Source organism: Podarcis cretensis (assembly GCF_951804945.1).
Source record: "Podarcis cretensis genome assembly, chromosome: 4".
NCBI classification, from domain to species: Eukaryota; Metazoa; Chordata; class Lepidosauria; order Squamata; family Lacertidae; genus Podarcis; species Podarcis cretensis.
The window spans coordinates 96,413,159-96,425,740 of NC_137173.1; the positions used below are offsets into that span (position 1 = coordinate 96,413,159).

A 12,582-nucleotide genomic window follows, 5' to 3' on the forward strand; every position below is an offset into this window, starting at 1 on the left:
GGCTCAGTGCTTCACTAACTACCCTGAAGGCCCAGGAAGTAGCTCATACAGTGGTACCTCGGGTTAAGTACTTAATTCGTTCTGGAGGTCCGTTCTTAACCTGAAGCTGTTCTTAACCTGAAGCACCACTTTAGCTAATGGGGCCTCCTGCTGCTGCCGCGCCGCCGGAACATGATTTCTGTTCTCATCCTGAAGCAAAGTTCTTAACCTGAAGCACTATTTCTGGGTTAGCGGAGTTTGTAACCTGAAGCGTATGTAACCCGAGCTACCACTGTATTTCCCCCAGCAATTGCCTGAACTTCCTTACAAAGACCCGGTCTCACATTTTGAGAACTGTGGGCTAAAATCAGCTTTTAGCCAATGGACTACACACAATCCCTAAGACATTTTTTGTGCTACTAGAGGACTGTTTGTCAGAATCCTGGAAACCTCTGCTTTCCTTTGCTTCCTGTCTTTCTCGATTGCAGAAGGAGCAACTTTGAACCCAGGCATGCTGCATTTTCTAAAGTTCCAAATAGGCCATTCTTTTTATTCTTGCTCTCGAAAACCTGACACTAGGATTCCTCCCCACCCCCACTGTGTAACAACTATGAATGCTGATATGATCCATGTTGCAGGGATTCTATTCCCCCGGGTCTGTTTTTGGTATTAGAGATCAGCAGTTGTTGTGAAAACACAGAGTCTCAAAATGAGATCAGGAAAGATAAGTGCCTTTCACCTCACCTTTAGAGGTTCCAAAGAGTGCGGGCTACAAACTAGTACACGATGTGCTTGTACTTGGCATTCTCACATCATCTTTCTCAGGGAGCCTAGACCGTTAACATTTATTTTGTTTGGTTGCAGTTTTGAAATTTTTTATTACTAAAGTTGTCCCAGTTTGGTTCCTAGTCAGGCTAATGAAAGCTCTGCAGAGCTGGATAAATGCGATTTTGGTTCACGCAGGAAAATTCATAGTATTATACCAGTTTGCAGATGTGTGTGGTAGGATGACGAATAGACTTTTTGTTGTATTTTTTAAAACTGATCTGCTGCATACCATTTTCTTTGTAGCCTTGGGTCAGCTTTCATTTTTATGCTTTTTTTTTTACTCTTTAGTTATTGCTTTGGAATTGCTTGTATTTCTTGTTTAATACGGTTGCTTTATTGCTGTTTTTATTGATTTGTTATGCAGTGCATAACCTTGAGCCCTCCGTGTAATTTAATATCTGGGAAATATACATCAGGCAGTGAATGTTTGGGCATGTCTTTTCTGGGGTGGCACCCAGCCTTGGCGTGTCCCTTGAAATTCAACTAGAGCTTATGCCATTGGTATTTAGATACTAGCTTAAAACATATTTTTTTACATGGCCTTTTAGAAATTTTCATTGACACTCAGCTGAGAGTTTGTGATTCAGTGTGCTTTGCACTGCTCTTTTTATATAATTTTGTGCTTTACTGATATTATGATTTTATGGAAGTTTATTACTCATTGAGTTCTTTAGATTAAGGGCAAGAGAGAAACCGTCCAAATAAATAAAAATAATAGGGATTATAATTAAAAGTAACAATTACAATACACTGCGTTGAATTTAGTTGTATACATGTCGTCTCTTTCTATTGACATACAAAAATGTATTTAACAGATGGGCATCTATTGGTCAACTCCAGAGAAGATTATCTCATGATTTCTGACAGGGGAAAAGAATATGCCTCTAGCATAACTTTTCATATTGCTTCCCCCCCCCCCCCCCCGCAGCTGATACCCTTTCTCTCTTTGTTTTCAAATGGAAATTACAGTTGCTAAAAAAAGAACACACAGAGGACTTCTTTCTTTGCAATATACAAAAGGAATGAGTCACACAGAGCCATGCTCTTAACAGGAAAAAAAAGGAAAAGGAAAAGCAATTCTCTCTCCAACTCATCAAATTTCTCATCCAAAGGTTACCGCTGTAGTGTTTTTTAAAAGCTGCTTTCACAGGCTGGTTCCCACTTTTTGCAGCAGATATCCTTCCGACTTGTATGCTAATTACCTGGAAACAGAATCATAGAATTGTAGAACTGGATGGAACAAAGAGCTCCATCTAGTTCAACCTCCTGCAATGCAGGAATATTTCACCCAAATATAAAACCTCAGAAAAAATATAGTAGATGAGAGATCGACTAGAGATCCCTTGCATATCTATCTGTCATGTCTGAGGCATGAATAGCTAAGGGTGGTGGGATGAATTCAATTCAGCTGGTATTTAATAGTGGGGTAGAAGATCACGGACACAGGTGATCACGGACACCATGGACACGGGTGGCGCTGTGGGTTAAAGCACAGAGCCTAGGGCTTGCCGATCAGAAGGTCAGCGGTTCGAATCCCTGCGACAGGGTGAGCTCCCGTTGCTCAGTCCCTGCTCCTGCCAACCTAGCAGTTCGAAAGCATGTCAAAGTGCAAGTAGATAAATAGGTACCACTCCAGCGGGAAGGTAAACGGCATTTCCATGCACTGTTCTGGTTCACCATAAGCGGCTTAGTCATGCTGGCCACATGACCCGGAAGCTGTACGCCTGCTCCCTCGGCAAATAAAGCGAGATGAGAGCCGCAACCCCAGAGTGGGTCACGACTGGACCTAATGGTCAGGGGTCCCTTTACCTTTACCTAAAAGATCACCATCAGAGACCTTTCTTCAACTGCCCACATAGTGTGGTAGGAGAGCTGAAAATAATGCAGAGTTAACACCAAATACACTACTTATGGTAAATGAGCCACCATTGCCACTAGAGGACTGTGAAAATTTGTGTCCCAAGCTTTTTAGACTCATTTACCCATGTACTATCTGATACCAAAAAGATGCATTGGTTATTTTCAGCTCCCCCTACCCCACTATAAAGCCGAATGTATCGAGTTTCTACTTTCCACAGCCATATGAGAACCCCCCCCCCCCGCAAATTATCGCATATCTGAACTTTGTGGTGCAGTTTTCCAACAAGAACGTGTATCAAAAAAGTCTGCATTACTATGACCCGAATGTAATTGAAATTAATAAGATTTTGGAATGCAGAAATAAAAAATATCATCAAATCTAGCACGCGGGGACCACTTTATCTAAATTATATAATTCGGTATTTGAAACATTGGTGTTAATAATTGTGTTATAAATTGGTATTGTTAAAATGAGGCTTTTATTGGATTGTAATTGAAAACTAATAAAAAATATTATTATTATTATTATTATTATTATTATTATTATTAAAAACAAAAATGTCTGCATTAAGGATAGGAGGGCATAAAAATCAATCTATTAGTGAAAACAACATACAGAAGCACACTGCAGTGTGAGAAATTGCTTGCAAAAATGTGTACATTAGTCGATGTAAATGCTACACACACTTGCAGCCCCCCTCTCTGCCTTCCATTTAAGCAAGCAAAAGGCAGTTTCAAGGACTTCTCTGCCAGGCAGTAGCAGTCAAGCATCAGGACCAGTGAGGGGTGTGGCCTGGAGAGGGGTGTGTGGTCTGGGGAGAGTCCTGAGGGATCTCTGGGGAGAGTCCTGAGGGCCCCCTAGAGAGGCTCGGGGGCTACGTTTGGTTGTCTTACGGTCTAGTCTTTCACCCTAATACCTATGTTTTAATTGCATTTTTTTAAAATATAGTTGTTATTGCTTTGCATAGTATTTTAGTAGTTGTATATGCTTTATGAGGCAGCCATATAAGTTGGGTAAATGAATGACTAAACAATGTAGGCCCTGTTGAAGGATTCTCTCCCACATGATTGCATTGAGTGAGGCAAAGAATGTCCCATCCTTGTAGACAGACACATTGCCTTCCATGGAGTGGGAAGGCAAAAGTCTGGAATGGAGAGACATCTCTCCATGCAGTTCAGAGCCCTGAACTTCTAAGGTTCTAAATGATACAGGCAGAGGCAGTTTGAGGGTAACACAGCCGGTTTAGCTGCCCTGGCCTCCGTCCTTTAAGGGGTGCCACAACAATGCTATAAAATGGAGTGACAGAGGGGGGGAGCACGGAAATTTAGTGTCGCACAGGACACCACTGAAATTTGAGAGCCCCAAGTCTGCCACTGACACAGGGAACCCATGCTCATGCAGCAGTAGGGGGCATTGAATTTTTCAGCTTTCAAGTTCCAAAATTGAGGGGTGCTAGAAAGTCGTAAGATGTCTGGGGAATTCATGATATATTTTGGTCAAATTAATACCAATTTGTTTTGCTTAGAAAGTAGAATGTGGGTAGAATTGCATAGAAATCATTAAAAATGATTGCCAAGTACTTGTATTATTATTATTATTATTATTATTATTATTATTAGCATTAGCATTAGCATTAGCATTAGCATTATTAGCATTAGCGTAATTAGCATTACCTGAAATTTTCAGAAGGTAAAATTAAAATTCTTTCATTTTACAAAGCAGTTTATATGCTTCTTCATCAAACATAGACTTACCAAGTTAAACTAACTGTTGTCCAATAAAAATAATAATGGCAGATTTGAATTCCTCACACCCAAATAAATTTGCAAAAAATAAGTTTAACCCTCTAAAATCGCAGCAGCCTCCCTTCTGCAAATGTTTGGTCCTCCACCTTGTAGAGGGCAATGGGGCTGGTGAGCCAACGTGCTTGTCATCATCATCATCATCATCATCATCATCATTTTGTTATTTATACCCTGCCCATCTGGCTGGGTTTTCCCAGCCTCTCTTGACAGCTTACAGCAACTCTCCCTCACATGCATGAGGAATTTGAACACTGCATTAGGACTGTAAATAAGACTCTGAGGCAATGTAGCCCATGCCCAGGCCGTATCTACTGCAACCAGGTAAGGAGTAAAGGTGAAATAATGTGAGGTAAGAGACCCTCAAGGAAATGACATATTTCTTGTAGGGTGCCTCTGATTTGTCTAGCATGTGGGGAACATTTAGTAAGTGGTAAAAAACAAGGTAAAGGTAAAGGACCCCTGGACGGTTAAGTCCAGTCAAAGGCGACTATGGAGTTGTGGCGCTCATCTTGCTTTCAGGCTGAGGGAGCCGGCATTTGTCCACAGACAGCTTTCCAGGTCATGTGGCCTGCATGACTAAACTGCTTCTGGCACAACGGGACACTGTGACAGAAGCCAGAGCGCATGTAAACGCTGTTTACCTTTCCGCCGCAGCAGTACCTATTTATCTACTTGCACTGGTGTGCTTCTGAACTGCTAGGTTGGCAGGAGCTGGGACAGAGCAATGGGAACTCACCCCGTCACTGGGATTCGAACCGCCAACCTTCTGGTCAACAAGCCCAAGAGGCTCAGTGGTTTAGACTACAGCGCCAATTCTAACCTCCTAGTAGAATTTACAGTATGTGATGATCACTGCAAGCTGCACATTGATGCTTCCTGTTCACTGAATTAAAAGGAAATGTTTTCAGCTCAGTGGAGAGATTTGGGGTTTAATGTAACTGTCGCATTCCTAGCAATGTTCAGGCAACCACCTTTTGCATGAAGTAGTCTTGTCTTGCCTTTTCGGCTCACTCACCTTTCGCTGCCCAGCTCTACCAATCCAACAGCAGCCTGTCCCCTGTCAGAACAGAGCCATGGTCCTGGTAAGGAAACATGATCCCAACAGTTCAACTAAATCCCATCCCCGGTCGCTCATGGTCCAGAAGGGAGTTTTGCCTGGATTTGGAGGAGTTTGCAGACAAGTAGGGAGACGTGTGTCCTGAGATAGCATGGTAACAACCCACACTTATCTTCTAGGGATGTCAGAGAATTCAGGTGAAAACAGAAACTGGAGTGAAAATTGCAAACGCCTGCTTATTTCACATTAGGAATGGAAATCAATCCAGAAAATAATATCCGCTGATGTTGCTGCTTTCAGGCCACAATCGATATGCAATTGATTATATTTCCGCACCATCTGCATCATGTTTCCACCACATTCATTTTGAGGCAAAGACAACACAACTTAGGTAAATTATGCAATCAATTATGCAAGTTATGTTATTTTGCCATCATGGGGGCTGCGAGACAAACAGGAGCAGAACAGAAACAATGGGACAAAAACAGGGCAGGAATGGAAAAGGATGCCTACCTGCATCCCAAGTCATCTCCACCATTTTTCATGGCATGGCCAGGCGCTGCTTTTCCACACTAATATTCCCAATTGCATTCTTTGTACACTAATTTCATAAATCCTTTCTGAGAGACACTAGAGATATCATGCCTGTGTGCTGTCTGGCTCTGTCTTCACACATTTATTTCTTTTTCTCCCTCAAGCTCTTTGGTTAGTGATATCCTAGGGCTGCCATACGTCCAGAATTTCCTGGGCATAGCCAGGATTCGCCCGTTCAAAATGGTGCCTGGGTGGAAATTTTGGGAAGTGGCTAAAATGTTCCGAGGAAACCCAGGCATATGGCAGCCCATATTGGAAGTGTTGGTTTTCTGGCAATTTTCCTAAAAAGTAGGTAAAGAACTTCATTTATGTGTGTGTGTCCAGATTTTCACTTTTTGAAATATGGCAACCCTGTGATATCCAGACAACTCTGCTTAAGCGTTGTGCCTTCAGGTCACTACATGCTGCCTGCGCTTGTGCCCCGGGGAGGTCACTCAGTGGTTTGACTTTACTCTGGAAACGCACTTTCTGTTCTAAGGTCTGAGCAGTGCCTGCCCCATCTGTATGTGCAAACTATGGAACTATGGCCTAGGACCCACGTACCTACAGGACCGCCTCTCCTGGTAGGCCCCGCAGAGGACCTTAAGGTCCACAAATGACAACATTTTGGAGGTCCCAGGTCACAAGGTGGTTAGATTGGTCTCAACTAGGGCCAGGGCCTTTTCAGTACTGGCCCCGATGTGGTGGAATGCTCTGACACAAGAGACTAGGGCCCTGCAGGACTTGACATCTTTCTGCAGGGCCTGCAAGACAGAGCTGTTCCGCCTGGCCTTTGGTTTGTACTCAGTCTGACCGTTATGTTTCCCTCCCCTTATGGTCTTGATTTATCGGCTATTTTAAAATGAGGCTGCATTTTAAATTGCATTTTAACCTGTATTTTAATTTTTTTTTCTTTCTCTTTTTCCCCTATAATGTTTTTACTGTTATTTTATTGGTGTTAGCCACCCTGAGCCCGGCTCTGGTAGGGGAGGACGGGGTATAAATAAAATTTATTATTATTACTATTACCTGGGCTGCTAACATTCTTGGACCACGTGTCTTAGCTATATAATGCCTTGCAAAATAAGTAATGTTTCCTGCAGTGTTGAAGGAGGCACCCAGAGGCAGCTTAGCAGGGATATGAGCCGGAGTTTCTGATCTCCACTGGATGCCCAGGGTACTTTTGCAAAAAGAAAAGAAGCAGCAGACACAAATGAAAATAGCATCCCAGTTAGCTCTTGCTGATTTAATGCGCTACTGTTAGGCTGCTTAGCAAGTGATAAGAGACACACAGCAAAATTTTAATGTGCCCAGAGACAACCTTGGGCCACCCAAGCAACCATTCTATACAACTGAATTAAGTCCTCTGTGTTTGCCAGGCCTTTCCAAAGACACATGGAAGAGCCTATGTCCTATGAGGCTGCTTTACTCATCGGGTTCATGTGAGCCAGAGATGGAGAACCTGCAATGCTCTAGATGTTGCTCGACTCCAGTTCTCATCAACCCCAGCCAGCATGAGCAGTGGTCGGAGATGATGGGAGTTGTAGTTCAACAACATCTGGAGGCAGATAGGTTGGTTCCACACCCCTGATAAAAGCCACTCTTAAGACTTGGCAGCTGTGTGCAGCCTCTTTCTAACTTGTTTTAGGAGACAACCGGTACCAGAGGTTCTGAAGAGAAATGCATCCGTTCACAATTTTAATATTCCAGATCTATTGAAGTCACTGCTACCCCCTGTCTGTTGCATTAAGTGGCTCAACTTGCATCTCAGAAGAGACTGAACGGCTTGCTGGAAATTATCGCTGATTATGGCGTAAAGTAACAAGTTTCCACAGGTGTTCAGGGCAGCCAGAGGCCTGGATAGAATGTAGGCAGCATGAATATGGTTTTCAATATCGCAGCTGACTCGGTACAGCCTTAGTTCAATCCGAACAACCCTAAAAATATGGAAAGGTAGAAAGCACACATAAAAGACTACCAGGAGGAAAAATGCAAGTCTACGAGCCTTCTGCTTATAAGGGTTTTGAGTGTGGGGCCCTGTAGCTAAGGTATAGATGATCACAGTGTAGCAAAGAGTCACCGTTATTAATGGCAAGTAGAAGGCCAGGCCAGTTAAAAACCAGTTGTACCACCGGATAACATCCACGTTTTCAGAACTGGTAAGGTCGAGGCAAAGAGATTTGTTCTCCTCCATCGTCGAAGTAAACAAAAAGTTGAGAGGACCCATGGCCAGCAGCGAAATTACCCAAGATGCAACGCAGGCCGCAACAGCCCACGCCTTTTTCCGAACGGAAAAAGACTGTATTGGGTGGACAATTGCAATGTATCGGAAGATGCTGAAGCAGGTCAGGAAGAGGATGCTGCTGTACAAGTTGAAGTGGAAACCAAAGCGGATGAACTTGCACATGAAGTCTCCAAAGACCCAATGCTCTCCATTGGCGTAGTAGTGAATCAAGAAAGGAAGGCTGGATAAGTACAGGAGGTCTGTGCAGGCCAAGTTGAACATGATAACGGTGCTGCTTTTCCAGGGCCTCATCTTGAACGTGTACACGCAAATCGCCATGATGTTGCCTGGGAATCCCACCGAGAAGATCATGCCATACAAGGGTGGCAGGTAGGATTTCCTGAGTCCGTGCACGTCGTCCGTGCAGTTCTCAACAGCAACTGCAGCGTAGCTTGGCAGCGCGCTGGTCTGGTTGGTTGCATTTTCAAAGGCAGTTGCGTCCACAGCAACCATTGTGAGACTTCATGAGGGCGGGAGAGAGAAAAGAGGGTGGGTTTGGCTTAGACAAGTTTCAAAAACAACATGCTCAAGTTATTTTGCTATAGGAAGAAAACTTCTGGGGATGCAATTAAGTGCAATATAACCAGGGTGGTTGTTGTTTAGTCGTGTCCGACTCTTCATGACCCCATGGACCAGAGCACACCAGGGTGGTTAGCTCTGTGAAATGTTCTCATGGATGGAGAGGCTGGGCTGTCTTTTCCTCAATTCTTCTTCTTCCTTCCATTCCCTCAAGAGTTGGAATGGAGGAAAAATTAAATTCATATTTCAGTTAAAAGCGAACTCACCAAATTTGCTCTTTCTAAAACAATACAAGACCAACCTTTGAAATTTGCACTTTTCTGAACTTTGCAATGCAAGTGATACGCACAGCCAAGCAATATGCAGTAAAATCACTGTATTAAAGTGGGCACCTAAGTGCATATATGAGCGAAAAAAACGTATAAAATCCATTGTGCTGCTTGCAAGAATGTGCATATTTGTCAAACCTGCACATTTTTTTTAAAGGAGAAAATCACAATGGGAGAGATAATTTTCGTAAGGACCCCACCATCCCTAATCACAAATATGGAGAACTGAATTTAAGATTGGAAAAATGAGAAACAAAAAGAACCCCAAACTGGCAGATCCTCACTCCCTGCTCAAGAGACCTTCACACACCTTAACCCCAAGAGCAAGGAGGTTCTCAGAAGCCTGAAATTAGAACAAGTACGTGTGGAAACTGCTGGTGGTTAGGGGTGAGGAAGTTGGGTGTATGTGTTGACCCTCCATCTTTAATGAACCCCCAAATTTAGGGTTCTGTGCACTATAGGAGCATCTGCAGAAATAGGATCTACGCAGGCCTGTAGCCAGCCTCCAAGTTTGGGGAATGGGGGAGAGTGGATGCCAGAAAAGTAGAGAGGCAGTTTACACATTAATGCATTACTTAAGATTCATTAAAGCTATATTAATGATGATAATGATTATCATTATTACCGTTACCTGTGCAGGCGTTGTTGCAGGTAAGAGGGCAACTATTTCTGGGGTTGCCAGAGTACAGCCTCCTCCTCCTCCTGCCTTTCCTTCACTTCTTTGATTTCCTCCTTCCACCTACCCACCCTCTGGTTGCTTTCCTACCTTCCCCCTTTTCTCTTCCTCAGCTTCCCTTAACTCCTTTCATTAGGAGCCAGTGTGGTGTAGTGGTTAAGAGCGGTGGACTCGTAATCTGGTGAACTGGGTTCGCTTCCCTGCTCCTCCACATGCAGCTGCTGGGTGACCTTGGGCCAGTCACACTTCTCTGAAGTCTCTCAGCCCCACTCACCTCACAGAGTGTTTGTTGTGGGGGAGGAGGGGAAAGGAGAATGTTAGCCGCTTTGAGACTCCTTAGGGTAGTGATAAAGCGGGATATCAAATCCAAACTCCTCTTCTTTTTCTTCATTTCCTTGTTCTGCCCATTCTCGGTCCTCCTCTTCCTTTTATGTTTTTACCAGGACCTTTTAAAGACAGGGGAAGGGGATTTCCTAATTTTAAAATTATTTGTAAAAAAAAGGGGAGCAGAGAAGATTATGGGGAGGGCAGCCCCACCCCCAGCTTCCCTCTGGCTACAGGCCTGGGTTCTGTATTCAGAGTTCATTGGTTAGATTGACTCTGTTTAAAAAAAAAATTATGTGATTAAAAAGGTGCAGTCTGACTAACCAACCCATTTTTATTTTTTTTTAAAGATGAAGTTGATTTTTAAAAATAAGCATTTAAAGTAACTGCAGGTAGCAAGCACAGACTTGGTACAAGAGGTCCCTTTTTTAAAAAAAAGAAGTTGGTTTTAAAAAATAAGCATTGCAAGCACAGACTTGTAACAAGAGGTCCCTCTTTAACTCTCACACACAAGGGAATACTACTAATGGCTCCTTCACCACCTCAGTTGAGTTTGTGCATTTTCTGCATTCTCACAATCCCATAATAGCCAAGTCAGCACATGATTTTGCATGGGATTTATTGCATGATGCTGTAATCGGCATGGAAATCCTGTTATAAATCACACATCATTTAACGTCCCCCAACTTTCACTTGGTTGTTTTTAACATCTGAAGGTTTGTGTACCTGTCAGTGATTTGCATTCCCTCTGATCCTCTTCATAGTTGGAAATGAGAAGGCAGCAAACTAGTTGGCTACAAAGGGAGCTGGATGACAAAAGACGACACTCCTCAACTACTGGAGCAACTCTGAAGTTCCACGGAGATCCATTTCCATATTTGCAGGGAGACAGAGAAACAAATGCTTGCACTACGGTCTGGAAAGGGAGGAACTCTGCCCTGCGTTGACTCCTGTGCAACACAGTGCAGCTCTATATGTTTGTGTCTAGTTGTCTCCTGTCCCACCCTTTGCAGCAGAAACTGCTCACAGCCTGTCCAGTTTCGCTGTTACGGGTGTCTAAGGTTTGCCAGGCAATGTTTCATGGAGGAAAGGTGATGAATCAGTCATATAGCTCTCACCATCCATCTGGGAAGATTTCTCCCACAGGAATGTAAGCAAGCCATCGTTCTTCCGCGTAGCTCATTGATGTGAGCGAAACACTTTAATCCTGGTTTCCTCCGAGTGTCTGTTTATGCTCCCTGTGCAACAAATTCCTTCTGCACCAAGAAATAAGAAGTTTGATAGCCGAGAGGAGCAGAAATGGAGAAATACATTCACTTGATTTGCCCTCTGCTTCTAATGATGGAATGCTACCCTGTCATTGTAGACCAACTGTAACAATCAGAATAATAATTAAGGAACTATGTAGAGGCAGGAAGACAATCAATATACTGAACATTGTTCAAGTCCTGGCTAGTGATCTAAGAAGGCCATGATTTTCATTCTTAACTGTCTTTTTCGTAAATTTCCTACTTCCCAAAAAACAAATCAGAATTCATGCTGACTTAAAAGAGCCAACATTGTCTATCCTCTCCCAAACTTTCTACAAACAAATCAGGATGAATGCTCAAAAAGTGGGTTATCTGGAATCAACCTTAATTTCTAATTCCACAGAAGTATTTCTTGGTCCTAAAATAAGATCTTGCTGTCACTTTGTTTCTATAACCATGTCAAAGAACTGCTACAGAAGTGTTCGGTGGAATCTACACACATATAAAAACCTGTTTTTTTTAAGCGTTTTTAAAAATACATTGAATTTTCCATAAGGCTCGCCAATGCCATCAGGTGTCACATTGTATATTGCACTTAAAACACACTTAAAACATTTTATTTGCAGCTGTACAGCTGAGTCCTTGGTGTGGGCAAGAGTAATATATCAGGATCTAGAAAAGCCTCAGAGCCTGTGACAGGGAAAAAAGACTCATTGATTTCAGAAACAGGTTGGCAGCTGGATTCCTTACTTCTTCCTTTTGATTCATGTATATGCTCTGCAGGATCTGTTTGATTAATGACATGGACCAGAACTGGATAAACTACAGTAGTGAATTAAACAAAATGCATTCTGTTATGTACACTACCCATTTACAGAACTGTGTGTTTCTACTTGGTGCCATACCTAAAGTCAGGCGTGTGAAACTTTAGCGATGACATCAAAAGTTTGAAATTAATATATTTCGGTTTGACACTTTTGAATAGTTCAGTAACTTTGTATACTGTTTTTGACAAAGGTGGCTTTAATCTGCATGTCCAAAACTGCATTTTTAAGGTGTGTTAGATCCTTTCTTTAAATTAAATGGGGTGAAATTGT

The 12,582-nt window shown here is 42.8% G+C and overlaps 1 protein-coding gene and 1 long non-coding RNA gene across 2 annotated transcripts; one reads left to right on the forward strand and one right to left on the reverse strand.

Annotated features, from left to right (window-relative positions):
• Nucleotides 1-7,792: 7,792 nt before the first annotated feature.
• LOC307215364 (2-oxoglutarate receptor 1-like) lies at nucleotides 7,793-11,060 on the reverse strand. The gene is made up of 2 exons (XM_079974545.1): nucleotides 10,962-11,060; nucleotides 7,793-8,847 (listed from the first exon to the last, which is right to left on the reverse strand). Exons 1-2 carry the CDS (start codon nucleotides 10,976-10,978, stop codon nucleotides 7,794-7,796), a joined length of 1,071 nt encoding a protein of 356 aa, XP_079830671.1. The 5' UTR covers nucleotides 10,979-11,060; the 3' UTR covers nucleotide 7,793.
• LOC307215365 lies at nucleotides 8,629-11,675 on the forward strand. The gene is made up of 2 exons (XR_013838489.1): nucleotides 8,629-8,717; nucleotides 11,000-11,675. It is a non-coding gene; the product is annotated as an uncharacterized lncRNA (long non-coding RNA).
• The last annotated feature ends 907 nt before the right edge of the window (nucleotides 11,676-12,582 follow it).